Source organism: Oncorhynchus gorbuscha, linkage group LG19, assembly GCF_021184085.1.
Source record: "Oncorhynchus gorbuscha isolate QuinsamMale2020 ecotype Even-year linkage group LG19, OgorEven_v1.0, whole genome shotgun sequence".
Taxonomy (NCBI): domain Eukaryota; kingdom Metazoa; phylum Chordata; class Actinopteri; order Salmoniformes; family Salmonidae; genus Oncorhynchus; species Oncorhynchus gorbuscha.
In genome coordinates, this window is record NC_060191.1 from 74,418,049 (window position 1) to 74,444,818 (window position 26,770).

The 26,770-nt window shown below is 49.1% G+C and overlaps 1 protein-coding gene across 1 annotated transcript in view; it reads left to right on the top strand.

Annotated features, from left to right (window-relative positions):
* LOC124004974 (rho guanine nucleotide exchange factor TIAM1-like) overlaps window positions 1-26,770 on the top strand; it is a 114,558-nt gene that overhangs the window by 13,938 nt on the left and 73,850 nt on the right. The window contains 11 exon segments of the mRNA XM_046313776.1: window positions 3,016-3,188; window positions 3,348-3,572; window positions 6,880-7,065; window positions 10,785-10,934; window positions 11,474-11,551; window positions 14,421-14,490; window positions 14,493-14,599; window positions 19,955-20,059; window positions 21,448-21,529; window positions 22,785-22,871; window positions 25,598-25,810. Of these exon segments, the coding sequence (XP_046169732.1) occupies window positions 3,016-3,188; window positions 3,348-3,572; window positions 6,880-7,065; window positions 10,785-10,934; window positions 11,474-11,551; window positions 14,421-14,490; window positions 14,493-14,599; window positions 19,955-20,059; window positions 21,448-21,529; window positions 22,785-22,871; window positions 25,598-25,810 (1,476 nt within the window).

The window sequence follows — 26,770 nt, forward strand, 5'->3', positions numbered from 1 at the left end:
GGGTTCACATCAGCATTCTAGGGGTTCACATCAGCATTCTAGGGGCCACATCAGCATTCTAGGAGCCACATCAGCATTCTAGGGGCCACATCAGCATTCTAGGGGGCCACATCTGCATTCTAGGGGGCCACATCAGCATTCTAGGGGGCCACATCAGCATTCTAGGCGGCCACATCAGCATTCTAGGGGTTCACATCAGCATTCTAGGGGCACATCAGCATTCTAGGGGCCACATCAGCATTCTAGGGGCCACATCAGCATTCTAGGGGCCACATCAGCATTCTAGGGGCCACATCAGCATTCTAGGGGCCACATCAGCATTCTAGGGGCCACATCAGCATTCTAGGGGCCACATCAGCATTCTAGGGGGCCACATCAGCATTCTAGGGGCCACATCAGCATTCTAGGGGTTCACATCAGCATTCTAGGGGGCCACATCAGCATTCTAGGGGGCCACATCAGCATTCTAGGGGTTCACATCAGCATTCTATTCACATCAGCATTCTAGGGGCCACATCAGCATTCTAGGGGTTCACATCAGCATTCTAGGGCCACATCAGCACTCTACTCACATCAGCATTCTAGGGGTTCACATCAGCATTCTAGGGGTTCACATCAGCATTCTAGGGGTTCACATCAGCATTCTAGGGGGCCACATCAGCATTCTAGGGGCCACATCAGCATTCTAGGGGTTCACATCAGCATTCTAGGGGTTCACATCAGCATTCTAGGGGTTCACATCAGCATTCTAGGGGCCACATCAGCATTCTAGGAGCCACATCAGCATTCTAGGGGCCACATCAGCATTCTAGGGGTCACTTCAGCATTCTAGAGGCCACATCATTCTAGGGGCCACATCATTATTCTAGGGGATCACATCAGCATTCTAATCCACATCATTATTCTAGGGGCCACATCATTATTCTAGGGGCCATCATCAGCATTATAGGGGCCACATCAGCATTATGGGCCACATCAGCATTAATAGGGGCCACTCAGCATTATAGGGGCCACATCAGCATTATAGGGGCCACATCAGCATTCTAGGGGCCACATCAGCATTCAGGGGCCATTAAAAGCATTCTGGGCCACATCAGCATTCTAGGGGCCACATCAGCATTCTAGGCGGCCACATCAGCATTCTAGGGGCCACATCAGCATTCTAGGGGCCACATCAGCATTCTAGGGGCCACATCAGCATTCTAGGGGCCACATCAGCATTCTAGGGGCCACATCAGCATTCTAGGGGTTCACATCAGCATTCTAGGGGTTCACATCAGCATTCTAGGGGCCACATCAGCATTCTAGGGGTTCACATCAGCATTCTAGGGGCCACATCAGCATTCTAGGGGTTCACATCAGCATTCTAGGGGTTCACATCAGCATTCTAGGGGTTCACATCAGCATTCTAGGGGTTCACATCAGCATTCTAGGGGCCACATCAGCATTCTAGGGGCCACATCAGCATTCTAGGGGTTCACATCAGCATTCTAGGGGTTCACATCAGCATTCTAGGGGTTCACATCAGCATTCTAGGGGGCCACATCAGCATTCTAGGGGCCACATCAGCATTCTAGGGGCCACATCAGCATTCTAGGGGTTCACATCAGCATTCTAGGGGTTCACATCAGCATTCTAGGGGTTCACATCAGCATTCTAGGGGCCACATCAGCATTCTAGGGGCCACATCAGCATTCTAGGGGCCACATCAGCATTCTAGGGGGCCACATCTGCATTCTAGGGGGCCACATCAGCATTCTAGGGGGCCACATCAGCATTCTAGGCGGCCACATCAGCATTCTAGGGGTTCACATCAGCATTCTAGGGGCACATCAGCATTCTAGGGGCCACATCAGCATTCTAGGGGCCACATCAGCATTCTAGGGGCCACATCAGCATTCTAGGGGCCACATCAGCATTCTAGGGGCCACATCAGCATTCTAGGGGCCACATCAGCATTCTAGGGGCCACATCAGCATTCTAGGGGGCCACATCAGCATTCTAGGGGGCCACATCAGCATTCTAGGGGTTCACATCAGCATTCTAGGGGGCCACATCAGCATTCTAGGGGCCACATCAGCATTCTAGGGGTTCACATCAGCATTCTAGGGTTTCACATCAGCATTCTAGGGGCCACATCAGCATTCTAGGGGTTCACATCAGCATTCTAGGGGCCACATCAGCATTCTACTGGCCACATCAGCATTCTAGGGGTTCACATCAGCATTCTAGGGGTTCACATCAGCATTCTAGGGGTTCACATCAGCATTCTAGGGGCCACATCAGCATTCTAGGGGCCACATCAGCATTCTAGGGGTTCACATCAGCATTCTAGGGGTTCACATCAGCATTCTAGGGGTTCACATCAGCATTCTAGGGGCCACATCATTATTCTAGGGGAGCCACATCAGCATTCTAGGGGCCACATCAGCATTCTAGGGGCCACATCAGCATTCTAGGGGCCACATCATTATTCTAGGGGCCACATCATTATTCTAGGGGATCACATCAGCATTCTAGGGTCCACATCATTATTCTAGGGGCCACATCATTATTCTAGGGGCCACATCATTATTCTAGGGGCCACATCAGCATTATAGGGGCCACATCAGCATTATAGGGGCCACATCAGCATTATAGGGGCCACATCAGCATTATAGGGGCCACATAAGCATTCTAGAGGCCACATCATTATTCTGATTATGCGTGCTCCCTCCTGGAGAATTCAGACTGGCACTTCTTAACACTGGCCACTAGAGAGCAGAATTAAATCGATAAAACAAGCTGTTGTTTATTTGATTTGTTGTTGATTTCTGCAGGGACATTTCCCCCTGTCAGATATTAGAAGGAAAGAAAGCTATCACTGTCTAGACATATACATCACCTTAAACCTTTTTCATTGATACTTTATTGTGTTTGACTGCATTTTGCACTTTATAGGAAAACGGCTATGAACATTATATTTGATTTGATTGATCGATGGCTGTGCGTGACCTTGTTCCTGTTTTCTCCCAGGATGCACTCTCTTCTTCTACGAGACGGACGGACGGTCGGGGATCGACCACAACAGTGTCCCTAAACATGCGGCGTGGGCTGAGAACAGTATTGTCCAGGCCGTCCCTGAACACCCCAAGAAGGACTTTGTCTTCTGCCTCAGCAACTGTCTAGGGGATGCATTTCTCTTCCAGGTAGGAGGAGCTCCGTGTGTGTGTGTGTGAGTGTGTGTGTGTGTGTGTGTGATGTACACTGTTTGGTCATTTGTTGTTTAACTTGGCTGTATTCCAAGCATGCTGTAGTGTGGAGTAAAGGTCTGCGTAACCCTTCCTCTGACCTCTAACCCCTTGTAGACGTGCAGTCAGACGGAGCTGGAGAACTGGATCACAGCCATCCACTCGGCGTGCGCGGCGGCCATTGCCAGGCAGCATCACCGGGAGGACACGGTGCGTCTGTTGAGGGCGGAGATTAAGAAGCTGGAGCAGAAGATCGACATGGACGAGAAGATGAAGAAGATGGGAGACATGCAGCTCAGTGCCGTGACCGATACCAAGAAGAGGAAGACCATACTGGACCAGGTGTGTGTGTGTGTGTGTGTGTGTGTGTGTGTGTGTGTGTGTGTGTGTGTGTGTGTGTGTGTGTGTGTGTGTGTGTGTGTGTGTGTGTGTGAGCTCAGTTACCGATACCAAGACGAGGAAGACTACTGAACCCGGTGTGTGTGAGCTCAGTTACCGATACCAAGACGAGGAAGACTACTAGACCAGGTGTGTGAGCTCAGTTACCGATACCAAGACGAGGAAGACTACTAGACCAGGTGTGTGAGCTCAGTTACCGATACCAAGACGAGGAAGACTACTGGACCCGGTGTGTGTGAGCTCAGTTACCGATACCAAGACGAGGAAGACTACTAGACCAGGTGTGTGAGCTCAGTTACCGATACCAAGACGAGGAAGACTACTAGACCAGGTGTGTGAGCTCAGTTACCGATACCAAGACGAGGAAGACTACTGGACCCGGTGTGTGTGAGCTCAGTTACCGATACCAAGACGAGGAAGACTACTAGACCAGGTGTGTGAGCTCAGTTACCGATACCAAGACGAGGAAGACTACTAGACCAGGTGTGTGAGCTCAGTTACCGATACCAAGACGAGGAAGACTACTAGACCAGGTGTGTGCGAGCTCAGTTACCGATACCAAGACGAGGAAGACTACTAGACCAGGTGTGTGCGAGCTCAGTTACCGATACCAAGACGAGGAAGACTACTAGACCAGGTGTGTGCGAGCTCAGTTACCGATACCAAGACGAGGAAGACTACTAGACCAGGTGTGTGAGCTCAGTTACCGATACCAAGACGAGGAAGACTACTAGACCAGGTGTGTGAGCTCAGTTGAACCAAGACAGGAAGACTACTAGACCAGGTGTGTGAGCTCAGTTACCGATACCAAGACGAGGAAGACTACTAGACCAGGTAATTGTGAGCTCAGACCGTTTGTCAAGACGAGGAAGATACTGGACCAGGTGTGTGAGCTCAGTTACGGATACCAAGACGAGGAAGAACTGGACCAGGTGTGTAGGAGGGGATTGAAGGAGGGACAAGAAGATAGGAGAGTAGATGATGAAGCTCGTCACTGACTCCAAGAAGAGACAGAACAGTATTGATCATGTAATTAGGAGTCCAGACCCTGTTTGTCAAGACTAATATATGTTGTTATTCCGGGGCGGCAGTGTAGCCTAGTGGTTAGAGCGTTGGACTAGTAACCGGAAGGTTGCGAGTTCAAACCCCTGACCTACCATGGAGCACTTGGCCCCTGTTAGACCCTGATCTACCATGGAGCACTTGGCCCCTGTTAGACCCTGATCCACCATGTAGCACTTGGCCCCTGTTAGATCCTGACCTACCATGGAGCACTTGGCCCTGTTAGACCCTGACCTACCATGGAGCACTTGGCCCTGTTAGACCCTGACCTACCATGGAGCACTTGGTCCTGATAGACCCTGACCTACCATGGAGCACTTGGCCCTGATAGACCCTGACCTACCATGGAGCACTTGGCCCCTGTTAGACCCTGACCTACCATGGAGCATAGACCCTGACCTACCATGGAGCACTTGGCCCCTGTTAGACCCTGACCTACCATGGAGCACTTGGCCCCTGTTAGACCCTGATCTACCATGGAGCACTTGGCCCCTGTTAGACCCTGACCTACCATGGAGCACTTGGCCCCTGTTAGACCCTGATCCACCATGGAGCACTTGGCCCTGTTAGACCCTGACCTACCATGGAGCACTTGGCCCCTGTTAGATCCTGACCTACCATGGAGCACTTGGCCCTGTTAGACCCTGACCTACCATGGAGCACTTGGCCCCTGTTAGATCCTGACCTACCATGGAGCACTTGGCCCTGTTAGACCCTGACCTACCATGTAGCACTTGGCCCCTGTTAGATCCTGACCTACCATGGAGCACTTGGCCCTGTTAGACCCTGACCTACCATGGAGCACTTGGCCCCTGTTAGACCCTGACCTACCATGGAGCACTTGGCCCTGTTAGATCCTGACCTACCATGGAGCACTTGGCCCTGTTAGATCCTGACCTACCATGTAGCACTTGGCCCCTGTTAGATCCTGACCTACCATGGAGCACTTGGCCCCTGTTAGATCCTGACCTACCATGGAGCACTTGGCCCTGTTAGACCCTGACCTACCATGGAGCACTTGGCCCTGTTAGACCCTGACCTACCATGGAGCACTTGGCCCCTGTTAGACCCTGACCTACCATGGAGCACTTGGCCCTGTTAGATCCTGACCTACCATGGAGCACTTGGCCCCTGTTAGATCTTGACCTACCATGGCGCACTTGGCCCCTGTTAGACCCTGACCTACCATGGAGCACTTGGCCCTGTTAGACCCTGACCTACCATGGAGCACTTGGCCCTGTTAGACCCTGATCTACCATGGAGCACTTGGCCCCTGTTAGACCCTGACCTACCATGGAGCACTTGGCCCCTGTTAGACCCTGACCTACCATGGAGCACTTGGCCCCTGTTAGACCCTGACCTACCATGGAGCACTTGGCCCTGTTAGACCCTGACCTACCATGGAGCACTTGGCCCTGTTAGACCCTGACCTACCATGGAGCACTTGGCCCTGTTAGACCCTGACCTACCATGGAGCACTTGGCCCCTGTTAGACCCTGACCTACCATGGAGCACTTGGCCCTGATAGACCCTGACCTACCATGGAGCACTTGGCCCCTGTTAGACCCTGACCTACCATGGAGCACTTGGCCCCTGTTAGACCCTGACCTACCATGGAGCACTTGGCCCCTGTTAGACCCTGATCTACCATGGAGCACTGACCTGACCACCATGGAGCACTTGGCCCCTGTTAGACCCTGATCCACCATGGAGCACTTGGCCCTGTTAGACCCTGACCTACCATGGAGCACTTGGCCCTGTTAGACCCTGACCTACCATGGAGCACTTGGCCCCTGTTAGACCCTGACCTACCATGGAGCACTTGGCCCCTGTTAGACCCTGACCTAGTATTCTCTTAATGAATCCCAAAGTTCATATCGTCCTTAATGGGTCTGTTAATGAAAGGCAGATCCTTTGTTGTGTGTCTGTGAGGTAGTCTCTGTTTGGCTTCCTGGTTGGCTGCCTGGATGGCTGGCTCACTGGTTGGCTGCCTGGATGGCTGGCTCACTGGTTGCTGACTGGCTGGTTTGTTGGCAGGATAGGTGCCTGGCTGGTTTGGTGCCTGGCTGTTGGCTGCCTGCTTGGCAACCTGGTTTGCTGGGGGACTGTTTGGCTGACTGGTTGCCTGGCGGAGATTGACCCCCCCTTTTTTTTGTTTTGGGTTGTGTTTTTTTTTGTTTTGTTCTAGATCTTTCTGTGGGAGCAGAACTTGGAACAGTTTCATATGGGTTTGTTTCGGTTCCGCTGTTACCTGGCCAGTCTGCAAGGAGGGGAGCTGCCCAACCCCAAACGCCTGCTAGCCTTCGCCTCCAGACACACTAAACTGGCCATGGGACGCCTCGGAATCTTCTCTGTGTCGTCCTTTCATGCTCTGGTGAGTTGCAAGCGCACACACACACAGTCTGCACACACACAACCACTAGTCTGTCCTCCTGGTCTGTATAACCACTAGTCTGTCCTCCTGGTCTATATAACCACTAGTCTGTCCTCCTGGTCTATATAACCACTAGTCTGTCCTCCTGGTCTATATAACCACTAGTCTGTCCTCCTGGTCTATATAACCACTAGTCTGTCCTCCTGGTCTATATAACCACTAGTCTGTCCTCCTGGTCTATATAACCACTAGTCTGTCCTCCTGGTCTATATAACCACTAGTCTATATAACCACTAGTCTGTCCTCCTGGTCTATATAACCACTAGTCCTCCTGGTCTATATAACCACTAGTCTGTCCTCCTGGTCTATATAACCACTAGTCTGTCCTCCTGGTCTATATAACCACTAGTCCTCCTGGTCTATATAACCACTAGTCTGTCCTCCTGGTCTATATAACCACTAGTCTGTCCTCCTGGTCTATATAACCACTAGTCCTCCTGGGCCATATAACCACTAGTCCTCCTGGTCTGTATAACCACTAGTCCTCCTGGTCTGTATAACCACTAGTTCTCCTGGTCTGTATAACCACTAGTCTGTCCTCCTGGTCTGTATAACCACTAGTCCTCCTGGTCTATATAACCACTAGTCTGTCCTCCTGGTCTATATAACCACTAGTCCTCCTGGTCTGTATAACCACTAGTTCTCCTGGTCTGTATAACCACTAGTCCTCCTGGTCTGTATAACCACTAGTCCTCCTGGTCTATATAACCACTAGTCCTCCTGGTCTATATAACCACTAGTCCTCCTGGTCTATATAACCACTAGTCCTCCTGGTCTGTATAACCACTAGTTCTCCTGGTCTGTATAACCACTAGTCCTCCTGGTCTGTATAACCACTAGTCCTCCTGGTCTATATAACCACTAGTCTGTCCTCCTGGTCTGTATAACCACTAGTCTGTCCTCCTGGTCTGTATAACCACTAGTCTGTCCTCCTGGTCTGTATAACCACTAGTCTGTCCTCCTGGTCTGTATAACCACTAGTCCTCCTGGTCTATATAACCACTAGTCCTCCTGGGCCATATAACCACTAGTCCTCCTGGGCCATATAACCACTAGTCCTCCTGGTCTGTATAACCACTAGTCCTCCTGGTCTATATAACCTCTAGTCCTCCTGGTCTATATAACCTCTAGTCCTCCTGGTCTGTATAACCACTAGTCCTCCTGGTCTATATAACCTCTAGTCCTCCTGGTCTATATAACCACTAGTCCTCCTGGTCTATATAACCTCTAGTCCTCCTGGTCTATATAACCACTAGTCCTCCTGGTCTGTATAACCTCTAGTCCTCCTGGTCTATATAACCACTAGTCTGTCCTCCTGGTCTGTATAACCACTAGTCCTCCTGGTCTGTATAACCACTAGTCCTCCTGGTCTATATAACCACTAGTCTGTCCTCCTGGTCTATATAACCACTAGTCTGTCCTCCTGGTCTATATAACCACTAGTCCTCCTGGTCTGTATAACCTCTAGTCCTCCTGGTCTATATAACCACTAGTCTGTCCTCCTGGTCTGTATAACCTCTAGTCCTCCTGGTCTGTATAACCACTAGTCCTCCTGGTCTGTATAACCACTAGTCCTCCTGGTCTATATAACCACTAGTCTGTCCTCCTGGTCTATATAACCACTAGTCCTCCTGGTCTATATAACCACTAGTCTGTCCTCCTGGGCCATATAACCACTAGTCCTCCTGGTCTATATAACCACTAGTCCTCCTGGTCTGTATAACCACTAGTCCTCCTGGTCTATATAACCTCTAGTCCTCCTGGTCTGTATAACCACTAGTCCTCCTGGTCTATATAACCACTAGTCCTCCTGGTCTATATAACCACTAGTCTGTCCTCCTGGGCCATATAACCACTAGTCCTCCTGGTCTGTATAACCACTAGTCCTCCTGGTCTATATAACCTCTAGTCCTCCTGGTCTATATAACCTCTAGTCCTCCTGGTCTATATAACCTCTAGTCCTCCTGGTCTGTATACCCACTAGTCCTCCTGGTCTGTATAACCACTAGTCTGTCCTCCTGGTCTGTATAACCACTAGTCTGTCCTCCTGGTCTGTATAACCACTAGTCTGTCCTCCTGGTCTGTATAACCTCTAGTCCTCCTGGTCTATATAACCACTAGTCCTCCTGGTCTGTATAACCACTAGTCTGTCCTCCTGGTCTATATAACCACTAGTCCTCCTGGTCTATATAACCACTAGTCCTCCTGGTCTATATAACCACTAGTCTGTCCTCCTGGGCATATAACCACTAGTCCTCCTGGTCTATATAACCACTAGTCTGTCCTCCTGGGCCATATAACCACTAGTCTGTCCTCCTGGGCCATATAACCACTAGTCTGTCCTCCTGGGCCATATAACCACTAGTCCTCCTGGTCTATATAACCACTAGTCCTCCTGGTCTGTATAACCACTAGTCCTCCTGGGCCATATAACCACTAGTCCTCCTGGTCTGTATAACCACTAGTCCTCCTGGTCTGTATAACCACTAGTCCTCCTGGTCTGTATAACCACTAGTCTGTCCTCCTGGTCTATATAACCATTAGTCTGTCCTCCTGGTCTGTATAACCACTAGTCTGTCCTCCTGGTCTGTATAACCACTAGTCTGTCCTCCTGGTCTATATAACCACTAGTCTGTCCTCCTGGTCTATATAACCACTAGTCTGTCCTCCTGGTCTATATAACCACTAGTCTGTCCTCCTGGTCTATATAACCACTAGTCTGTCCTCCTGGTCTGTATAACCACTAGTCTGTCCTCCTGGTCTGTATAACCACTAGTCTGTCCTCCTGGTCTGTATAACCACTAGTCCTCCTGGTCTATATAACCACTAGTCCTCCTGGTCTGTATAACCACTAGTCCTCCTGGTCTGTATAACCACTAGTCCTCCTGGTCTATATAACCACTAGTCCTCCTGGTCTGTATAACCACTAGTCCTCCTGGTCTGTATAACCACTAGTCCTCCTGGTCTGTATAACCACTAGTCCTCCTGGTCTGTATAACCACTAGTCTGTCCTCCTGGTCTATATAACCATTAGTCTGTCCTCCTGGTCTATATAACCACTAGTCCTCCTGGTCTGTATAACCACTAGTCTGTCCTCCTGGGCCATATAACCACTAGTCTGTCCTCCTGGTCTGTATAACCACTAGTCCTCCTGGTCTGTATAACCACTAGTCCTCCTGGTCTATATAACCACTAGTCCTCCTGGTCTATATAACCACTAGTCTGTCCTCCTGGGCCATATAACCATTCCATGGTCAGACCTAACCAGCAGTGTCAGGCTTTGTGGGTGTTCTGTGTGTTAGATATGCTCCTTTCAATAATGCTGTCTCTGAATGTCTTTCTCTCTCTCTCCTTTTGTCTGTCTCTGAATGTCTTTCTCTCTCTCTCCTTTTGTCTGTCTCTGAATGTCTTTCTCTCTCTCTCCTTTTGTCTGTCTCTGAATGTCTTTCTCTCTCTCTCCTTTTGTCTGTCTCTGAATGTCTTTCTCTCTCTGTCTCGCTCTGTGTGTTTGTGTGTGTCTCCCTCTGTGTCGGTCTCTCTCTCTGTGTGTGTGTCTCTCTCTGTCTCTCTGTGTGTGTGTGTCTGTGTGTCTCTCGCTGTTTCTTTCTCTCTCTCGCTGTTTATTTCTCTCTCTCTGTCTGTGTGTGTGTGTGATGTAGGTGGCAGCCCGTACAGAGAGCGGGGGGAGGAGACGTACCCAGGCCATGTCACGTACCTCCTCATCCAAACGTAAGAGCAGGTTCTCCTCTCTGTGGGGCCTGGACACTACTTCCAAGAAGACGACCACAGTCCACCCCACCATCAACCAGGTACGTGTCTTTTAACTCCAGCAGACCACAGCCCACCTGGTACGTGTCTTTAACTCCAGCAGACCACCTGGTACGTGTCTTTAATTCCAGCAGCCCACAGCCCACCACCCTCCTGGTCTATGTAACCACTAGTCCGTCCTCCTTGTCTATATAACCAGCAGCTCTGTAGAAATTAACCTGCATAGAGATCTGGAAGAGTACACTAGAACTGCCACTTAGAACTGCCTCTTAGAACTGCCTCTTAGAACTGCCTCTTAGAACTGCCACTTAGAGCTGCCTCTTAGAGCTGCCTCTTAGAACTGCCTCTTAGAACTGCCTCTTAGAACTGCCTCTTAGAACTGCCACTTAGAGCTGCCTCTTAGAACTGCCTCTTAGAACTGCCTCTTAGAACTGCCTCTTAGAACTGCCTCTTAGAACTGCCTCTTAGAACTGCCTCTTAGAACTGCCTCTTAGAACTGCCACTTATCTCATACATACAACTTCTCTGCTCAGCCATTTTTTGGAGGGGTTCTATATTGGCCTTGCTGTTTCTCCCTCAGGTCTTTGTTGATGGGGAGGAGCCAGTGAAAAAGCCTCTGGACGGGATCTATGATGTGGACACTGCCAGGGAGAGAGGGGTAAGTAGGCATCTCTCTCTCACACACACACACACACACACACACACACACACACACACACACACACACACACACACACACACACACACACACACACACACACACACACACACACACACACACACACACACACACACACACACACACACACACACACACACACACACACACACACACACACACACTCTGCCAGGTAGGGAGGCAGTCGGGTACCATTCATCTTCCTAGCTTGGTGGATAACTGATACTGAGGCATCAGAGAACAGATTGACCTTCAGTTACAAAATCTTTAGTCTGGTAGGAACACTATTTACTGCGTGTCTGTTTCCTAGAAGAGTGAAGAAGAGACTTCCTCGGGTCACATGTACAGTCAGCAGTGGTGTAAAGTACTTAAGTCAAAAATACTTTAAAGTACTACTTAAGTTGTTTTTTTCTGTACTATTTATTTTTTATATTTTTGACTACTTTTGCTTTCACTTCACGACATTCCTAAAGCAAATAATGTACATTTTACTCCATACATTTTCCTTGACACATAAAAGTACTCGTTACATCTTGAAATATTCAAATTCACGCACTTATCAAGAGAACATCCCTGGTCATCTCTACTGCCTCTGATCTGGAGGACTCACTAAACAGAGAACATCCCTGGTCATCTCTACTGCCTCTGATCTGGAGGACTCACTAAACAGAGAACATCCCTGGTCATCTCTACTGCCTCTGATCTGGAGGACTCACTAAACAGAGAACATCCCTGGTCATCTCTACTGCCTCTGATCTGGAGGACTCACTAAACAGAGAACATCCCTGGTCATCTCTACTGCCTCTGATCTGGAGGACTCACTAAACAGAGAACATCCCTGGTCATCTCTACTGCCTCTGATCTGGAGGACTCACTAAACAGAGAACATCCCTGGTCATCTCTACTGCCTCTGATCTGGAGGACTCACTAAACAGAGAACATCCCTGGTCATCCCTACTGCCTCTGATCTGGAGGTCTCACTAAACAGAGAACATCCCTGGTCATCCCTACTGCCTCTGATCTGGAGGACTCACTAAACAGAACATCCCTGGTCATCCCTACTGCCTCTGATCTGGAGGACTCACTAAACAGAGAACATCCCTGGTCATCTCTACTGCCTCTGATCTGGAGGACTCACTAAACAGAGAACATCCCTGCTCATCCCTACTGCCTCTGATCTGGAGGACTCACTAAACAGAGAACATCCCTACTGCCTCTGATCTGGAGGACTCACTAAACCAACATGCTTTGTTTGTAAATGATGTCTGAGTGTTGGAGTGGGACCCTGGCTATCCGTAAATAAGATAGAAATGTAACTAGAAAGTTCTGATTAGTTGAAAATAAGGAATTTGAAACTATTTTTACTGTTGATACTTAAGTATAATTTAAACCAAATACTTTTAGACTTTTACTCAAGTTGTATATTACTTTTTACTTGAGGCATTTTATATTAAGGTATATTTTACTTCTCCTCAAATATGACAGTTGGGTACTTTACCCACCACAGACAGGTAGTCATGCAAGTTCAAATCCCCGAGCTGACAAGGTACAAATCTATCGTTCTGCCCCCCTGAACAAGGCAGTTAACCCACTGTTCCTAGACCAGTTAACCCACTGTTCCTAGACCAGCTAACCCACTGTTCCTAGACCAGTTAACCCACTTCCTAGACCAGTTAACCCACTGTTCCTAGACCAGTTAACCCACTGTTCCTAGACCAGTTAACTCACTGTTCCTAGACCAGTTAACCCACTGTTCCTAGACCAGTTAACCCACTGTTCCTAGACCAGTTAACCCCACTGTTCCTAGACCAGTTAACCCACTGTTCCTAGACCAGTTAACCCACTGTTCCTAGACCAGTTAACCCACTGTTCCTAGACCAGTTAACCCACTGTTCCTAGACCAGTTAACCCACTGTTCCTAGACCAGTTAACCCACTGTTCCTAGACCAGTTAACCCACTGTTCCTAGACCAGTTAACCCACTGTTCCTAGACCAGTTAACTCACTGTTCCTAGACCAGTTAACCCACTGTTCCTAGACCAGTTAACCCACTGTTCCTAGACCAGTTAACCCACTGTTCCTAGACCAGTTAACCCACTGTTCCTAGACCAGTTAACCCCACCGTTCCTAGACCAGTTAACCCACTGCTCCTAGACCAGTTAACCCACTGTTCCTAGACCAGTTAACCCACTGTTCCTAGACCAGTTAACCCCACTGTTCCTAGACCAGTTAACCCCACTGTTCCTAGACCAGTTAACCCACTGTTCCTAGACCAGTTAACCCACTGTTCCTAGACCAGTTAACCCACTGTTCCTAGACCAGATAACCCACTGTTCCTAGACCAGTTAACACACTGTTCCTAGACCAGTTAACCCACTGTTCCTAGACCAGTTAACACACTGTTCCTAGACCAGTTAACCCACTGTTCCTAGACCAGTTAACCACTGTTCCTAGACCAGTTAACCCACTGTTCCTAGACCAGTTAACCCACTGTTCCTAGACCAGTTAACCCACTGTTCCTAGACCAGTTAACCCACTGTTCCTAGACCAGTTAACCCACTGTTCCTAGACCAGTTAACCCACTGTTCCTAGACCAGTTAACCCACTGTTCCTAGACCAGTTAACCCACTGTTCCTAGGCCAGTTAACCCACTGTTCCTAGACCAGTTAACCCACTGTTCCTAGACCAGTTAACCCACTGTTCCTAGACCAGTTAACCCACTGTTCCTAGGCCGTCATTGTAAAATAAGAATGTGTTCTTAACTGACTTGCCCTAGTTAAATAAAGGTTAAATAAAATTTAAATAAAACAAACAAGCTAGTTCTAAACAATGTCTTTCTATCTCTCCAGAAGAATCATGAGGGGAAGAGTCTTCCTCAGGTCAACTCAGACAGTCACATGACAGACAGTGATATCTGGTGCCTGACCACCTGACCCCGTCCTGGGTGTGTCTTCCTAACGACCAGCCTGTCCTCGTCATCATCCAGCCTGGAGAGTCTGCTCTGTACGCGCTGGAGAACATCTGCCAGGTAACTACCAACTTAACTAACCTACACCGGAGACTGTCTGCCAGGTAACTACCAACTTAACTAACCTATACCGGAGACCGTCTGCAAGGTAACTACCAACTTAACTAACCTATACCGGAGACCGTCTGCAAGGTAACTACCAACTTAACTAACCTATACCGGAGACCGTCTGCAAGGTAACTACCAACTTAACTAACCTATACCGGAGACCGTCTGCAAGGTAACTACCAACTTAACTAACCTACACTGGAGACCGTCTGCAAGGTAACTACCAACTTAACTAACCTACACTGGAGACTGTCTGCAAGGTAACTAGCAACTTAACTAACCTACACCAGGAGACCGTCTCCAAGGTAACTAGCAACTTAACTACCCTACACCGGAGAACGTCTGGAAGGTGACTAGCACCTTAACTAACCTACACCGGAGGCTGTCTGCAAGGTAACTACCAACTTAACTAACCTACACCGGAGAACACCTGCAGCTTTCCAGAGTAGAGAACAATGATGTTATGCCTCATCACACCAAGTGGTCCGTCCATCTCTTCCTGTCCTGGACTAGTTTAGTGTTCTAGTAACAGTATACAATCCTGTATGATTGGCTACGGTGAGGATGAGTCCTGTATGATTGGCTACGGTAAGGATGAGTCCTGTATGATTGGCTACGGTGAGGATGAGTCCTGTATGATTGGCTACGGTGAGGATGAGTCCTGTATGATTGGCTACGGTGAGGATGAGTCCTGTATGATTGGCTACGGTGAGGATGAGTCCTGTATGATTGGCTACGGTAAGGATGAGTCCTGTATGATTGGCTACGGTGAGGATGAGTCCTGTATGATTGGCTACGGTAAGGATGAGTCCTGTATGATTGGCTACGGTAAGGATGAGTCCTGTATGATTGGCTACGGTGAAGATGAGTCCTGTATGATTGGCTACGGTGAGGATGAGTCCTGTATGATTGGCTACGGTGAGGATGAGTCCTGTATGATTGGCTAATGGCTGCTACCTCACACTGAAAGTCCCAAAAGGACTCTGTTCTTCTCCTCTCCCTCCCTCTCCCCTGTCCCCCCTCCCCTGTTTCCCCTCTCCCTCCTCCTCTCCCTCCCCCTCCCTCCCCCTCCCTCCCTCCCCCTCCCTCTCCCCCTGTTTCCCCTCCCCTCCCTCTCCCCCTGTTTCCCCTCCCTCTCCCCTCCCTCCCCCTCCCTCCCTCCCTCTCCCTCCCCTGTTTCCCCTCCCTCCCCCTCTCCCCCTCCCTCCCCCCCTACCTCCCCCCACCTCTCCCCCTGTTTCCCTCTCCCCCTCTCCTCTCCCCTGTTTCCCCTCTCCCCTCTCTCCCCTGTTCCCCCTCCCCCCCCCTCTCCCCCTCCCCTCCCCCCTCCCTCTCCCCCTCCCTCTCCCCCCCCCTCCCCCCCCCTCCCTCTCCCCCCCCCCCCTCCCCCTCCCTCTCCCCCTGTTTCCCCTCCCCCTCCCTCTCCCCCTCCCTCCCCCTCCTCCCTCTCCCCCTGTTTCCCCTCCCCCTCCCTCTCCCCCTCCCTCTCCCCCCCCTCCTCCCTCTCCCCCTGTTTCCCCTCCCTCACCCCCCCCCCCTCTCCCCCTCCCTCTCCCCCTGTTTCCCCTCCCTCACCCCCTCCCCTCCCCCCTCCCTCTCCCCCTGTTTCCCCTCCCTGAGATTACGTCCGTCAAATAAAGTTGGTTTCAAATGTTTAGCATCTTGGTATAGTATAGTACTTACAGTGTATGTGTTCTGAAATTAAATGGTCACATTTTCACTAATAGGTTGTTCTTATTAAGATGGTTTAAAATGTGTACAGCTTCAACACAGTTTACAGTAAGTGTTGATCAGCTTGTTTGATGACAGACACAGTGAATTGTGAAATACTCTGATTCTTATTGTGCCCATTTTCCGGCTTTTAACACAGTTAACTTCCAGTCACGGATCTAACGACGACGTAAGCTCCCTAGCCAATGATTACACCAATCCATGAAGTGTACAAGTGCACACTTTGGGGTTAAGGGTGGAGAATTGAGATGCAGCCCTACCCTGTACCGATCCTCTTTCTCACCTCTTTCTCACCTCTAAACTCCACACTCTTTACTAAAGTGTGTGTGTGTGTGTGTGTTCTCTACTTGAACTCTCTACTTGAACTACACCGGAGAACACCTGCAGCTTTCCAGAGTAGAGAACAATGATGTTATGCCTCATCACACCAAGTGGTCCGTCCATCTCTTCCTGTCCTGGACTAGTTTAGTGTTCTAGTAACAGTATACAATCCTGTATGATTGGCTACGGTGAGGATGAGTCCTGTATGATTGGCTACGGTAAGGATGAGTCCTGTATGATTGGCTACGGTAAGGACGAGTCCTGTATGATTGGCTACGGTGAGGATGAGTCCTGTATGATTGGCTACGGTGAGGATGAGTCCTGTATGATTGGCTACGGTGAGGATGAGTCCTGTATGATTGGCTACGGTAAGGATGAGTCCTGTATGATTGGCTCGGTGAGGATGAGTCCTGTATGATTGGCTACGGTAAGGATGAGTCCTGTATGATTGGCTACGGTAAGGATGAGTCCTGTATGATTGGCTACGGTGAGGATGAGTCCTGTATGATTGGCTACGGTGAGGATGAGTCCTGTATGATTGGCTACGGTGAGGATGAGTCCTGTATGATTGGCTAATGGCTGCTACCTCACACTGAAAGTCCCAAAAGGACTCTGTTCTTCTCCTCTCCCTCCCTCTCCCCCTGTCCCCCCCTCCCCTGTTTCCCCTCTCCCCTCCCTCCCTCTCCCTCCCCCTCCCTCCCCCTCCCTCCCTCTCCCCTCCCTCTCCCCCTGTTTCCCCTCCCCTCCCTCTCCCCCTGTTTCCCTCCCTCTCCCCTCCCTCCCCCTACCTCCCCCCACCTCTCCCCTGTTTCCCCTCCCTCCCCCTCTCCCCCTCTCTCCCCCTGTTTCCCCTCCCCTCCCTCTCCCCCTCCCTCTCTCCCCCTCCCTCTCCCCCTCCCTCTCTCCCCCTCCCTCTCCCCCTCCCTCTCTCCCCCCCCCCCTCTCCCCCTCTCCCCCTGTTTCCCCTCCCCCTCCCCTCTCCCCTCCCTCCCCCCTCCTCCTCTCCCCCTGTTTCCCCTCCCCCTCCCTCTCCCCCTCCCTCTCCCCCCTCCTCCCTCTCCCCTGTTTCCCCTCCCTCACCCCTCCCCCCCCTCTCCCCTCCCTCTCCCCTGTTTCCCCTCCCTCACCCCCTCCCCTCTCCCCCTCCCTCTCCCCCTGTTTCCCCTCCCTGAGATTACGTCCGTCAAATAAAGTTGGTTTCAAATGTTTAGCATCTTGGTATAGTATAGTACTTACAGTGTATGTGTTCTGAAATTAAATGGTCACATTTTCACTAATAGGTTGTTCTTATTAAGATGGTTTAAAATGTGTACAGCTTCAACACAGTTTACAGTAAGTGTTGATCAGCTTGTTTGATGACAGACACAGTGAATTGTGAAATACTCTGATTCTTATTGTGCCCATTTTCCGGCTTTTAACACAGTTAACTTCCAGTCACGGATCTAACGACGACGTAAGCTCCCTAGCCAATGATTACACCAATCCATGAAGTGTACAAGTGCACACTTTGGGGTTAAGGGTGGAGAATTGAGATGCAGCCCTACCCTGTACCGATCCTCTTTCTCACCTCTTTCTCACCTCTAAACTCCACACTCTTTACTAAAGTGTGTGTGTGTGTGTGTGTGTTCTCTACTTGAACTCTCTACTTGAACTACACCGGAGAACACCTGCAGCTTTCCAGAGTAGAGAACAATGATGTTATGCCTCATCACACCAAGTGGTCCGTCCATCTCTTCCTGTCCTGGACTAGTTTAGTGTTCTAGTAACAGTATACAATCCTGTATGATTGGCTACGGTGAGGATGAGTCCTGTATGATTGGCTACGGTAAGGATGAGTCCTGTATGATTGGCTACGGTAAGGATGAGTCCTGTATGATTGGCTACGGTGAGGATGAGTCCTGTATGATTGGCTACGGTGAGGATGAGTCCTGTATGATTGGCTACGGTGAGGATGAGTCCTGTATGATTGGCTACGGTAAGGATGAGTCCTGTATGATTGGCTACGGTGAGGATGAGTCCTGTATGATTGGCTACGGTAAGGATGAGTCCTGTATGATTGGCTACGGTAAGGATGAGTCCTGTATGATTGGCTACGGTGAGGATGAGTCCTGTATGATTGGCTACGGTGAGGATGAGTCCTGTATGATTGGCTACGGTGAGGATGAGTCCTGTATGATTGGCTAATGGCTGCTACCTCACACTGAAAGTCCCAAAAGGACTCTGTTCTTCTCCTCTCCCTCCCTCTCCCCCTGTCCCCCCTCCCCTGTTTCCCCTCTCTCCCTCCCTCCCTCTCCCTCCCCCTCCCTCCCCCTCCCTCCCTCTCCCCCTCCCTCTCCCCCTGTTTCCCCTCCCCTCCCTCTCCCCCTGTTTCCCCTCCCTCTCCCCTCCCTCCCCCTACCTCCCCCCACCTCTCCCCCTGTTTCCCCTCCCTCCCCCCTCTCCCCCTCTCTCCCCCTGTTTCCCCTCCCCCTCCCTCTCCCCCTCCCTCTCCCCCTCCCTCTACCCCCCCCCCTCCCTCTCCCCTCCCTCTCCCCCTCCCTCTCCCCCCCTCCCTCTCCCCTCCCCCCTCTCCCCCCCTCTCCCCCTGTTTCCCCTCCCCCTCCCTCTCCCCTCCCTCCCCCCCCCTCCTCCCTCTCCCCCTGTTTCCCCTCCCCCTCCCTCTCCCCTCCCTCTCCCCCCTCCTCCCTCTCCCCTGTTTCCCCTCCCTCACCCCCCCCCCCCTCCCCCTCCCTCTCCCCCTGTTTCCCCTCCCTCACCCCCTCCCCTCTCCCCTCCCTCTCCCCCTGTTTCCCCTCCCTGAGATTACGTCCGTCAAATAAAGTTGGTTTCAAATGTTTAGCATCTTGGTATAGTATAGTACTTACAGTGTATGTGTTCTGAAATTAAATGGTCACATTTTCACTAATAGGTTGTTCTTATTAAGATGGTTTAAAATGTGTACAGCTTCAACACAGTTTACAGTAAGTGTTGATCAGCTTGTTTGATGACAGACACAGTGAATTGTGAAATACTCTGATTCTTATTGTGCCCATTTTCCGGCTTTTAACACAGTTAACTTCCAGTCACGGATCTAACGACGACGTAAGCTCCCTAGCCAATGATTACACCAATCCATGAAGTGTACAAGTGCACACTTTGGGGTTAAGGGTGGAGAATTGAGATGCAGCCCTACCCTGTACCGATCCTCTTTCTCACCTCTAAACTCCACACTCTTTACTAAACTGTGTGTGTGTGTTCTCTACTTGAACTCCACAGGCCCACCAGCTGGATTCCACCAAACATTACCTGCGTCTCAAGTTCCTCATGGATAACCAAGTCCAATTCTACATCCCTAAACCTGACGAGCAGCTGTGTGACTTGGTACGTTTCTCATTTCCTCATCACAGACGATCTCCTGTCACAGTCTTAGCATCCCACTGAGATGACACACACACCAGCTTAATAAATAAATTAGACTCCCTCCTCGTCGTATTCCGTTCGTGCTTCTTTTTGTAACAAGACATTCCTGTTCCTTCTCTCTTTCTCTCTCTCCTCTCTCTCCTCCCTCTCCTTCATTCTCTCTTCATCTCTCCCTGTCCTTCTCTCGCTCTCTCTCTCTCCTTCTCTTTCTCCTTCTTTCTCTCTTCTCTCTCTCTATCTCCTTCTCTCCTTCTCTCTCTCTCTCTTCATCTCTCCCTCCCCTCCGCTCTCTCTCTCATTCCCTCTCCCTCTCCTTCTCTCTCTCTCCTTTTCTCCATCTATCTCCTCTCTCTCCTCTCTCTCTCTCCTTCTCTCCACCTATCTCCTCTCTCTCTCTCATTCCCTCTCCCCTCCTTCTCACTCTCTCCTTTTCTCCATCTATCTCCTCTCTCTCCTTCTCTCTCTCTCTCCTTCTCTCCACCTATCTCCTCTCTCTCTCTCCTTCTCTCCACCTATCTCCTCTCTCTCTCTCCTCTCTCTCTCTCCTTCTCTCCATCTATCTCCTCTCCATCTCTCTCTTCATCTCTCCCTCTCCTCCTCTCTCTCTTTCATTCTCTCTCCCTCTCCTTCTCTCTCTTCCTCCTTCTTTCCATCTATCTCCTCTCTCTCTCTCCTTCTCTCTCTCTCTCCTTCTCTCCACCTCTCTCTCTCTCCTTCTCTCTCTCTCTCTCCTTCTCTCCACCTATCTCCTCTCTCTCTCTCCTTCTCTCTCTCTCTCTCTCTCCTTCTCTCCATCTCTCTCCTCTCTCTCTCTCTCCTTCTCTCCATCTATCTCCTCTCTCTCTCTCCTTCTCTCTCCCTCCTCTCTCTCTCTCCTTCTCTTTCTCTCCTTCTCTCCATCTCTCTCCTTCTCTTTCTCTCCTTCTCTCCATCTCTCTCCTTCTCTTTATCTCCTTCTCTCCATCTATCTCCTCTCTCTCTCTCTCTCTCTCTCTCTCTCCTTCTCTCCATCTATCTCCTCTCTCTCTCCTCTCTCTCTCTCTCTCCTTCTCTCCATCTATCTCTCTCTCTCTCCTTCTCTCCATCTATCTCTCTCTCTCTCCTTCTCTCCATCTATCTCTCTCTCTCTCCTTCTCTCCACCTATCTCCTCTCTCTCTCTCTCCTTTTCTCTCTCTCTCTCTCTCTCTCTCTCCTTCTCTCTCTCTCCTCTCTCTCTCTCCTCTCTCTCTCTCCTTCTCTCCATCTATCTCCTCTCTCTCTCCTTCTCTTTCTCTCCTTCTCTCCATCTATCTCCTCTCTCTCTCCTTCTCTCCATCTATCTCCTCTCTCTCTCTCCTTCTCTCCACAGCTTTATAAAGAGATAGAGCTGGGCTCCAAAATAATCAAAGTCATCCAGTTCGACAGGGATGAATCCTGTATGATTGGCTATGGTAAGGATGAGTCCTGTATGATTGGCTACGGTAAGGATGAGTCCTGTATGATTGGCTATGGTAAGGATGAGTCCTGTATGATTGGCTACGGTAAGGATGAGTCCTGTATGATTGGCTACGGTAAGGATGAGTCCTGTATGATTGGCTACGGTAAGGATGATTGGCTATGGTAAGGATGAGTCCTGTATGATTGGCTACTGTAAGGATGATTGGCTATGGTAAGGATGAGTCCTGTATAATTGGCTACGGTAAGGATGAGTCCTGTATGATTGGCTACGGTAAGGATGAATCCTGTATGATTGGCTACGATAAGGATGAGTCCTGTATGATTGGCTACGGTAAGGATGAGTCCTGTATGATTGGCTACGGTAAGGATGATTGGTTACGGTAAGGATGAGTTCTGTATGATTGGTTAGGCACCCTATTCCCTATATAGTGCACTACTTCAGACCAGAGCCCTGTAGAACCCTATTCCCTATATATAGTGCACTACTTTAGACCAGGGCCCTATAGAACCCTATTCCCTATATAGTGCACTACTTTAGACCAGAGACCTTTGGCACCTGGCTAAAAGGACTATAAAGACAATGGGGTTGCATTTGGGATGCAGTAAATGTCGTTTGTGTTGTATCCTGTTGTTGACTTCCAGTCACATCTCAGATTTCCTGTCTTTCTTAGACCAATCCCTGTCAGGGCAGAGAAAATAAATCCCAGGTGATTTCGTGATGTGCTTTCAATTAATGAAGTGTTTCTCTCTCTTCTCACTCACTCACTCACTCACTCACTCACTCACTCACTCACTCACTCACTCACTCACTCACTCACTCAGTCACCACTCACTCACTCACTCACTCTCTGTCCCTCTCTCCCTCTCTCTCTGTCCTTCTCTCCTCTCCTCTCCCTCTCTCTCCGTCTCTCTCTCTCTCCTCTCTCTCTCTCTCCGTTCTCTCTCTCCGTCTCTCTCTCCTCTCCTCTCCTGTCCTCTCCTCTCCTCTCTCTCTCCGTCTCTCTCTCCGTCTCTCTCTCCGTCTCTCTCTCCGTCTCTCTCTCCGTCTCTCTCTCCGTCTCTCTCTCCGTCCGTCTCTCTCTCTCTCTCTCTCTCTCTCTCTCTCTCTCTCTCTCTCTCTCTCTCTCTCTCTCTCTCTCTCTCTCTCCTCTCCTCTCCTCTCCTCTCCTCTCCTCTCGTCTCTCTCTCCGTCTCTCTCTCTCCTCTCCGTCTCTCTCTCCTCTCCTCTCCTCCTCTCCTCTCCTCCAGGGTTTTCCATCTCAGTGGTAGAGGAGGATTTGGTGCAGCAGCTCTACATAACCGATGTAAAGGCGGGAGGATTGGCCTTCGCTAGAGGTTCATTACAAATCACAACTCAAATGAGTTTCCATCTCCATTTATCTGTATCTGAGTATATAACAGAACAGACAGAGCAGGGAGAGGGACAATATGATTAGTTTCATGCCAGACAGAGAGGGCAGGGAAGATATGATTAGTTTCATGCCAGACAGAGAGGAAAGGGAAGATATGATTAGTTTCATGCCAGACAGAGAGGGCAGGGAAAGGGACGATATGATTAGTTTCATGCCAGACAGAGAGGGCAGGGAAAGGGAAGATATGATTAGTTTCATGCCAGACAGAGAGGGCAAATATGATTAGTTTCATGCCAGACAGAGAGGGCAGGGACGATATGATTAGTTTCATGCCAGACAGAGAGGGCAGGGACGATATGATTAGTTTCATGCCAGACAGAGAGGGCAGGGAAAGGGAAGATATGATTAGTTTCATGCCAGACAGAGAGGGCAGGGAAAGGGAAGATATGATTAGTTTCATGCCAGACAGAGAGGGCAGGGACAGGGAAGATATGATTAGTTTCATGCCAGACAGAGAGGGCAGGGAGAGGGAAGATATGATTAGTTTCATGCCAGACAGAGAGGGCAGGGAGAGGGAAGATATGATTAGTTTCATGCCAGACAGAGAGGGCAGGGAAGATATGATTAGTTTCATGCCAGACAGAGAGGGCAGGGACGATATGATTAGTTTCATGCCAGACAGAGAGGGCAGGGAGAGGGAAGATATGATTAGTTTCATGCCAGACAGAGAGGAAAGGGAAGATATGATTAGTTTCATGCCAGACAGAGAGGGCAGGGAAAGGGAAGATATGATTAGTTTCATGCCAGACAGAGAGGGCAGGGAAAGGGGAGATATCATATGATTAGTTTCATCAGCCATCTCTATGCAATCTCCACTGAAAAGGGGATGCTCTCTCCAGTGTTAATGTTGAGGTCAATATGGGGGTGGTGAAGGATTTATTTATTTTTAGCAATGAATGGATATTAATGGCTCATTTGATAATTGTGCAAAAATGGACTAAAGAAAACAGTTATCTGACAGCCTCAAGTCTTCCGATTAGCATAACGATCCTCACGACTGGCATGGTTGAATATGACAACGCACTGAGAAGTGTTGTGATGGACATTTTTATTTTATTTTTTATATCATGTGAAGAAAGAGAGTGTTCATCTTGTCTTCGTGTGGTAAAATAATCATCGGTTCATCAAATCAAATCTGCCCGCGCTTGGTAACGATATGAGAGTGCGGGGGTGTGTGGGTGGGGGACGACGACGACATGACGACCTCCTTAGAACCCATTTGGCAGAACGCCCAGAATATGTTCTATAAATGAAGCTCGTTAATAATAAAGAATTAATCCATTTATTATTGACTTTGAGTGTCCCTGTGTAGAATTTCCATAACAGTGTCTTTGTCCCAAATGGTTTCCTATTAGCTACAGGTACCAGTCAGCAGTTTGGACACACCTACTCATTCAAGGGTTTTTTAATTCTAATTCTAATTTCTACATTGTTGAATAATAGTGAAGATGTCACAACTATGAAATAACACATATGGAATCATGTAGTAACCCCCCCCCCCCCCCCAAAAAAAGTGTTCAACTATTCCAAATATATTTTATATTTGAGATTCTTCAAAGTAGCCACCCTTTTGCCTTGATGACAGCTTTGCACATTCTTGGCATTCTCTCAACCAGCTTCACCTGGAATGCTTTTCCAAAAGTCTTGAAAGGGTTCCCACATATTCTGAGCACTTTTTTGGCTGCTTTTCCTTCACTCTGCGGTCCAACTCATCCCAAACCATCTCAAACGTGTTGAGGTCGGGTGATTGTGGATGCCAGGTCATCTGATGTAGCCCTCCATCACTCTCCTTCTTGGTCAAATAGCCCTTACACAGCCTGGAGGTGTGTTGGGACATTGTCCTGTTGAAAAACAAATGATAGTCCCACTAAGAGCAAACCAGATGGGATGGCGTATCGCTGCAGAATGCTGTGGAAGCCATACTGGTTAAGTGTGCCTTGAATTCTAAATAAATCACTGACAGTATCACCAGCAAAGCACCCCAACACCATCACACCTCCTCCTCCATGCTTCACGGTCGGAACCACACATTTCAGATATCATCCAATGACCTACTCTGCATCTCACAAAGACACAGTGGTTGGAACCAAAAATCTAACATTTGGACTCATCAGACCAAAGGACAGATTTCCACTGGTCTAATGTCCATTACTCATGTTTCTTGGCCCAAGCAAGTCTCTTCTTCTTCTTGGTCCTTTAGCAGCAATTTGACCATAAAGGCCTGATTCACACGGTCTCCTCTGAACAGTTGATGTTGAGATGTGTCTGTAACTTCAACTCTGTGAAGCATTTATTTGGGCTGCAATTTCTGAGGCTGGTGAACTCTAATGAACTTATCCTCTGCAGCAGAGGTACCTCAGGGTCTTCTTTTCCTGTGGCGGTCCTCTTGAAGAAACTTAATTCTTGAAAAGAGAGAGAGAGATGTTTTAGTCTGGGTTTTCTGTATAGCACTTTGTGAAAACTTCTGACGTAAAAAAAAAGCCTTCATAAAATACATTTTATTGATTCAGAAAAAAATCGTCCAACATCCAGCCATTATGCCATTTTCAGCTGTGCTGTGATTATCATATTTATTTTTGTTCAGCATGTACATCTCAGATGAGCACGAGTGAGCACACACACACTAATATACCGAGTTTGGCTCTTCAGGTCTGAATGCGGGCGATGAGATCTTGCAGCTGAATGGGAAAGACTCGTGCAGATTGAAGTTCGGGGACATGAAGGGGGCGTTTTCCCAGGCCTCTCTGTCCCTGACCGTCAACACTCTGCCCTCTACGGACCGACGACAAATCTGTTACCTGCCCCCCCGACGCTCTGACGCACAGGAAGTCCTCCACACAGACATCTTCTCTGTGAACCAGGGTGAGTTACAGTAGTCCTCCACACAGACATCTTCTCTGTGAGTTACAGTAGTCCTCTATACAGACATCTTCTCTGTGAGTTACAGTAGTCCTCTATACAGACATCTTCTCTATGAACCAGGGTGAGTTACAGTAGTCCTCTATACAGACATCTTCTCTGTGAGTTACAGTAGTCCTCTATACAGACATCTTCTCTGTGAGTTACAGTAGTCCTCTATACAGACATCTTCTCTATGAACCAGGATGAGTTACAGTAGTCCTCCACACAGACATCTTCTCTGTGAGTTACAGTAGTCCTCTATACAGACATCTTCTCTGTGAGTTACAGTAGTCCTCTATACAGACATCTTCTCTATGAACCAGGGTGAGTTACAGTAGTCCTCTATACAGACATCTTCTCCATGAACCAGGGTGAGTTACAGTAGTCCTCTATACTGATGTGTTCTCTGTGAGTTACAGTAGTCCTCTATACAGACATCTTCTCTGTGAGTTACAGTAGTCCTCTACACAGACATCTTCTCAATGAACCAGGGTGAGTTACAGTAGTCCTCTATACAGACATCTTCTCTATGAACCAGGGTGAGTTACAGTAGTCCTCCACACAGACATCTTCTCTGTGAGTTACAGTAGTCCTCTATACAGACATCTTCTCTATGAACCAGGGTGAGTTACAGTAGTCCTCTACACAGACATCTTCTCTGTGAACCAGGGTGAGTTACAGTAGACCTCCACACAGACATCTTCTCTGTGAATTACAGTAGTCCTCTATACAGACATCTTCTCTATGAACCAGGGTGAGTTACAGTAGTCCTCTATACAGACATCTTCTCCATGAACCAGGGTGAGTTACAGTAGTCCTCTATACTGATGTGTTCTCTGTGAGTTACAGTAGTCCTCTATACAGACATCTTCTCTGTGAGTTACAGTAGTCCTCTATACAGACATCTTCTCCATGAACCAG